At 31.9% G+C, this 7,578-nt stretch overlaps 1 protein-coding gene across 1 annotated transcript; it reads right to left on the bottom strand.

Moving 5' to 3' along the window:
- Window positions 1-2,253: 2,253 nt before the first annotated feature.
- LOC134260852 (caspase-14-like) lies at window positions 2,254-7,294 on the bottom strand. The gene is made up of 8 exons (XM_062743383.1): window positions 7,208-7,294; window positions 6,539-6,754; window positions 4,921-5,146; window positions 4,542-4,628; window positions 3,738-3,925; window positions 3,200-3,299; window positions 2,874-3,020; window positions 2,254-2,570 (listed from the first exon to the last, which is right to left on the bottom strand). The coding sequence occupies exons 1-8, from the start codon at window positions 7,292-7,294 to the stop codon at window positions 2,344-2,346; spliced, it is 1,278 nt and encodes a 425-aa protein (XP_062599367.1). The 3' UTR covers window positions 2,254-2,343.
- Window positions 7,295-7,578: the final 284 nt, after the last annotated feature.

Below are 7,578 nucleotides of genomic sequence, written 5' to 3'. Positions count from 1 at the left end.
AGGGTTTCGGTTGTGATGGCTGCTCAGGCTGCGTTTCTGTGGCAGATGTTTGTCCAGTTGTTTGACTGCTCCTGTTGTGGTAATCCGCCATACATCATTTAAAAGGTGTCCTCAATGGTTGGCAGAATGGCAGCCATGCATGATTTAATCATGTCATCTTGGTCCCTCTGCGGCATTCCTGCAGTGGGCGGAATCTGATTACCATCGCTGTTCTGGGCCGATGCTCCTTTGCTCCTCCTTCTCCTTTTAGGTGTTGACGCCATGTGTTAGAAGCTGAATATAAAGTACAATAAGAAAAATCAGATTTAATGTTGACTGGTTGAATTCTTAACCTCATAAGTAGCTTTTAACGCTTAGTCAGTTCAACCATTAATTACATGACATTGAGCTTTATATATAATCGTACTAGTGTACGATATATATCACTCAGGCTTAAACTACCTTGCAAATATACTGGGCATAACATAGCACAGAGGCATTGCATAAACTAAGAAAGTTATGCAAATAAAGTGAGAATATCATAGCCCTAAGGCTTACCTTATGTATTTTCCACATTGCACATAAATGCAAATTACCCATAGCAGTTAGCTTAGGTTCATGTGAGCAATGCACCTATAACCAGCAAATTATACCAGAATAACATAGCACATTGGCTTCATGTTAACCTTGCACACAATGCTAGAATATTGTGGCCAGTATAGCACTTAGGCTTTATGTCAACATAATATGAATGGCAATTACGTAGCACTTAGGCTTTTTGTAAACTTTGCACTTGCAAGTATACCGAGAATAACATAGCACTGACTAATTGAGGCTAAGGTACTAAAAAACATAGCATTAGTGCTTCATATGAACATTGCACATAATGCAAGTATACTGAGAATAACATTACATAGCACTGAGGCTTAATGTAAACATTGCACATAATGCAAGTATACTGAGAATATAACATAGCACTCAGGCGTTATGAAATACATTGCACATAATGCGAATATACTTGGAATTGCATAGCACTAAAGCTTAGCGTATAACTGTATGTGCTGAAATTTGAAATGAAAATTAGGAACAAAGCAGTTACCTGTGTTCGGACAAATATATACAAATGTTTGGAACAGTCTTGTCTGTTGCTCAAAATATACACCTTTAACTATGGAATCCTACGCTGTATATCCTTGGTGCTGCTATAATGTTGAGGATAAGAAGGGAATGCTTGTTTTATATCAGTGAAAAAAAAAACTCATTTTCGAATTAAACATTGGTCAATACTATGGGTACAAACCCATTGCTTTATTCAGGAATATTTATCTGGAAAAAAATAATTAATAAAAATTTAATTTTTACAAATCTTTTCATTTAATCATAAAAAAAATTAGATGTAATGTAGAAGCACATTATCCGTGGGGATAAAATTTCGTTTATTTGTCATCAAAAATAGTTTCGTGCGGATTTAATTTCGTTGTTCTGAGAGTAACCCTATTCAATATATAGTAATATAAAATTTCGTGTGGGATTAAATTTCGTTAATAATTGTCAACAAGGAGTGGCGAAAAGGCAATGATGGTTTACCTTTCTAGCTCATATAGACGAAGTTTGCGTTAGTGTCAGCGTTAGGGTCGGCGTTCTGGTTAAACTTTATGAGCAAGTCCATTCCAAAGCAAATCTCTGGTACATTCCATCATGACATGTGTACAATAAAAGCATCTGTCATTAATTTTCATCGAGTGACGGTTATTGTTAACGGTTTAAGATAAACAGAAATCAAATTCATAATAGGTCTAAAATCAAATTGAAAAAAAAATATATTACACTAGTATCAGTCAAGACAACATTTGTCACATATTTGCCATTTGATTTGTTTGTACTTTAGTATGATTTCCTTCAAACCAATGCATCTAGATACCTATTCAGTATTCATCAATGACATATTTTATTTTAATTTAAAAATAAAACAAGCAAATACAATGATAGTATACATTAATAAAAGTTTGTAACATCTATACAACAACAATATATCAGCTAGAAATTAACATGGGGATATTCAAATATCTTTAATTCCTTAGGCACTTCATCGAGTTTGCATTATATTTTAATTAGTATCATCATACAACGTGGATAGTAACAACAATACAATAAAACTAAAATGACATAATTTTTCCTTACTTACAAAAAAAAATGATCAAGTCCACATTCTTTTGCAAATTTATTAGTTCCATTCAATATAAATATAAATAAATGCATTAGTATTTATATTAAAAAATCTCCAGAATAAATAAAAAAGTTCGAAGACAAGAACCAGTATTTGAAATTCTTAAGCAATACAATGATTTAACATATCATTGTATTTCAACGATCAGTAGGTATGAAGTAAAATCGTTTTGTTAATGTGCTCCATGTACACGGCATCTGAGCGTGTTCTTTTTTTCGGCGCCATCTTGGATCCAGAGCAATAATGGCCTTTACATCTATCATCATATCTTCCAGATGCATGGATGTATAGTTTGTTTCAAAGGTCTTCATGCAATTAAAGATGAAAATAGATCCAAAGTCTTTATATCGATAAGCTTTATAACCTGAAAGAAAATTGTTGTAATGAAGTCTAACAAATATACAGGAAGATTTCAATTTTTTTCTCATGGCTGCTATAGTCCAAACCCATGCCTTTTATTTATAAAAAAAAATAATAAATTCATTAGGTGCTTATACAAGGTAAACCAAAATATTTTATTTCTTTGTAGCAAGGATAATTTTTTTTCAAAATTCAAGTGTGCTAGAAAATTATAACTGCATTCACATGAAAAAGTTTGTGTTTACTGGCATCCAGTACGATTTTCCGAAGTGCCAAATTAATGTTGACGTCATGAAAATGAACTCACCTTCAGTTGTTGCGTGTGCTATAAGGATGTCCCCATCAGTCGGTACCCTAATTCTATCACTATCCTCTTCATCAGTGTCGGGCTGTACCAACGTCTCCTGATGTGACTCTCCTCGACAACACTGCAGGTAAAACATTTTAGGCTTTCCTGAAATAAAGAAAGAATTAGTTTAATTTAATTGGATATATCTTTCAAATATAAATGCTAGACATATACCTGGTAATCTTGTGCTAGAACTTAAAGAAAAACCATTTTAAAATTGTTTCAAACATCACAGTTAAATTTTCATAATTGTATTTTTATATAAAGGATTTGTGTCATCTTACCTGTAAAATTCGGTACTTTGTCATTTTTAAAGTACTCCAAAATTTCTTCAATGCTGATTGTCATTTTCTTTTTTCCCTTGTCTGCTGTTCGTACACCAAACTACAATATTAGAAATTTTACTTAAGCAACTCACTGGTTTTCTTTCAAAAGTAAAAAATATCTCAGTGAATTACTTTCATATTTAAATTAAATCAATCTTAATATTTTAAAACCATGTTTGAATAATAAAGGAAGGGAAAACAATTTCTTATCGAAGAAATAATATAATTCCATATTGCAAATATTTTTTTTTTCAATTCTATAAGGCATGAAACATATAGCACATATATTCTGCAATTTGCTTCCTTTATCTTAAGCTTCATGCACGAACATATTGCCTAGAAAAGGTGTGCAAATGTAGTTTATTCGAAATAGCTGAGATAAATTGAAAGTTTAAGGTTTCTTGAATACTTGAATATGCATTATAAAATAATTTTTAAAATTTAACATTTATTTAAAGTGTTTATTTTGGAAGTTTTGTAAGAAAGATTCCCTTACCTGACTTCCGTGGCCCATGAGGAAAAAAATAAAACAATAATAGGCTTTTGAGTGCTCGTTTAGATGTCTGTAAGTGGCTTCCAGTACACTCATCAACTCTTCTTTTGTTGGATCTTTCAACACGTCAAATTGAAATCGTAACGTGTCTTTCATGAAACGTTTAATGTTTCTTACGTCTATATCAGCCCCTGGTTAAAATGGTAAAATATTTTTTGTGATGTACATTTGAATAAGAATATTTTTTCAATTATGAAAGTATCATATACATAATTATGTACTTTTCTTTATGCTGCCTAGCTTAGATAATAATGGTCCATGCCTCAAAATTCAACATTAATTAAGTGGCGAAATTTTTTTCGAAGTGAGAAAATAAGATTATTGACATACACTTGTACAGATTGAAAAAGCACCACTACTTGTTTTGACAATGAAAGTTCATACTCTCTATATATTTTTATATGTTTACGTTTCAATGCCTTTGTCCGAGATAAAATTTCCAAATAAATGTATTGGTTCGTCAATAGGCGTTGCTTTAAAAATCACGTGTTGGGAAGGACAAATAGAGACAGAAGTGCACGGAATTTTTGCGGAAAAAAAGGGAATGTAAATATAAGAAATAACTCTCTAAGATTTTTGGTTTCAGGACGATGATCAATCGATTGGCTTGCTTGATAATTTTGTTGAAAAAACGCCTTCAGCGTTAATGCAAATTATCACCCCAAGCCAATCGATTGATCACAATCATCATGAAACCAAAAAATTAGAATGTTATTCCTTAAAAAGATTACTATAACTTTCACTTACAGTCTCTGTCTCTGCTGAAATACACAATTAGGACATAACCAGTCTGTCCAGGTTTACACTCATACAATCGTCCGACTGTCGAAATACCTTTAAATTCAAGTTCAAATTTAAGTTAAATTTGCTTTTTTAAAAAAGACCAATCAAGGATAAGATTTTTCTCGTAAAAAATCACGAGTAAGGTAACAAAAATTGAAAAGAGGTCAACGGAACTATGATATATTATTGTATTATAAATATGATATATGCATGTGTTATATATTTTTTTAAAGAAACATGTCTATAATATATAGTATCATAATGAATGGAAAAGGAAATATAAAAAGGATAAAACATGTATAGCAGAAAAATCTCTCATAACATATTTTACTTATCAACTAACAAGATTCATTGTTGACATTTGGCACAACTCCTGTGAAGGAATGTAGTATATAACTTCTCTGTAAAGCTGTAGAGGCAGAGTTTTGTTTAGCATCTTTCTTAGATCTGCCTCTTCCTTTGTGTTCCTCCTCTTTTTCCACTTCTCCTTCTTCATTTTCAAGCATTATCAAAACTCTGGAGACGAATTCATCAGCATCCTTGTCAAGCTCCTCATATTTGTGTTTTATCTACAATAAGGCTAGTTTTAAAGATATGTATGCCGTGGTAAACAGTATTTTTGCACAGCTGAAACCGAACAAAAAATTTTTAAGTATGATAAGCTATCAAAAATGAAGCATTTTTGCAAATTCGACGAAATATTATTCGGTATTAACAAAGTACTAGTCGGGAAAAGAACATGATATTCCCATGCATATTTATAAAGGACTGACCTTTATCCTGGATCTGCACATGTGCGCGGGAAAAGCATCACGAGAATCATCAGGTCGAGGAAAATATTTTTGTGACGTCTGTTCAGTGAGGAACCAATATGACTGACAAATCGACCAATCAGCTCAATGAATTGCATTTAATGCATTTATGGATGAAATTCATGAAATACTACATGTGCTTTTCGAAAGGGCTAGTTTTTTAAATCGCTCTCGGAAAGACTTGATGCATTTCCCAAACATTTACACGCTTAATGCATTATGTACATTATAACATGTATTTACTAATCCCAAGCTCATATTTACATACAAATGATTAACAATGATAAAAATTAAAGGTTTCCCCACTCCATTGTACAGGTCCGTTTGTTTAGAGTTTCCCCGTGCTGTACTGCTATTGAAAAGACAATTGCAAGTGATTCTTCCACGATACAAAAAGCAACCAACTCTGAGGTGTGCTCACGTATTGATAATCCCTAACTCACGTGTTTGTAGTGAAAACGTAGAAGACCATCATGCTTTTCGGTTCATTCACGAGATTGGAACATTGTTTGCTGTGAGCATGCGACCACGTGATCATGAATATTTCAGTAAGAGGCGTTTTATTATCCGACTCGGAGAGAAAATAATTTTTACCAAATAATATTTCATTACTTTTAAAAGTGATGGAGTGGAATTGTCTTATTTGCAGAAAGTATATAACTTATATAACTTGATGAGACACCAAATATATATATTTCTTTTACAATAAAACACTAATGCGGCTTATATATCTTTAAGTTTCATCATTAAAAATCTTGATACATTAAAGATATTCATTAAAGCACATCAATAAGTTAATGATGATCATTGATATTTAATTAAAGTAACATTTACTATTGTGAGAAGAAAAAAAAATCCGAAAGAAAAACTTAATTTCAGCCGTTTTGTTTAACTTGCAATCTGTTGGTAGTTTACAATTAAGAAAACCGTTCTATAATTACAGACTCAATCTCTGTAAGAAGCGACATGCGGAATGGAAAATCTCGAAAGATATTATTTTGTATTTAGCAACAGATATTTCTGAACATTATTATACACATTTATCTCAGTGACTGTATTTAAAATTTTGAAACTTGGTATTTGAATTTTTTCTCGATCACTTGTAACGTAACCTTCCCAGCAAAAGGGTAGTTCATGCATTTAACATACCTTCCTATTATGCTGACAAAATTCATTTAGTATCGTAACAGGTGTCTTTTCTATCTTTTTCTCTGGAGTTATTTTCGTACTCCATATTTCTAATGCAGCCTCCGCTGCTTTATCTTTTGCTGCCGTTTTATTGCTTCCAATTCCAGTGAACACCTCCTCTCCCAGTGTTAAAGAAGCAAGAAATCCCTCTGGGTGTTGTTCAAATTGACTAAAAATCTGAAAATAAAAACAAGAAAATCTCAAAAACAAGAAAAAAATGTTTTCCTCATTTAACATTGCAAGGCCATCTTTGAAATAATGTTTGCATGCCCTTTCCCAGATCAGCAAAATTTTGGGATTGGTATGTACATGTACAAATATAATGTAGGTGGAAGTTTTTTTCCATAACGTTTAAAGATATTTGTAGACAAGGATTAAAAAGAAAATAATACATGGAACGTAATTCCGTTTTAAATGGACTAAAATTTAAGGAATGATCACTTTTTGTTATCTTTACAATAATTCAGATTGACAGAGGATCATGTTGTAGTGAGAAATCCAGCTAACTAGATGTGTGGCACATATTTCAATACTACAAGGACATATAGAGTTGCCTCGGTTCATAAACGTTTGTCGTGGGTAAAATTTTTTAAACAATGGCTATTTATAGATATATGGATTTACACTTACCGCTGTCTGATTTTTCTGTGCTAATTCATCTAATTGTTTGTAACTACTTTTTGGTGTCTTGGGAGCAAAATCTGACTTTTCGGCCATTTACAGTCTTGAAAGTTTTCAAAAACCTTTTTGAAGTATTACTGCAAGTGTATATCGATGAAAATAAATTAATTGCATCATTTTCATGGAAAAAAAAATAAAAATGAAATATTTCTTTGGAGAGAAAAAATTGAATTTCTGAATATACACCAAGAAGACCTGATTTTTCTAAAACAGTAAGTAATTTCTATGAGAATTTGATCTAAAATATTTTTAAAACCTTGTATTCAACGCCAAATCATGCTTGGTCACATGGACTATTTTTGCCCGATAACGTTATTTGC

Source organism: Saccostrea cucullata, unplaced genomic scaffold (genome assembly GCF_032062105.1).
Source record: "Saccostrea cucullata isolate Sc308-1 unplaced genomic scaffold, CSIRO_AGI_Scuc_v1 ctg18511, whole genome shotgun sequence".
NCBI lineage: Eukaryota > Metazoa > Mollusca > Bivalvia > Ostreida > Ostreidae > Saccostrea > Saccostrea cuccullata.
Note: the sequence above shows the minus strand (reverse complement) of the source record. Positions and strands in the feature narration are given on the sequence as shown.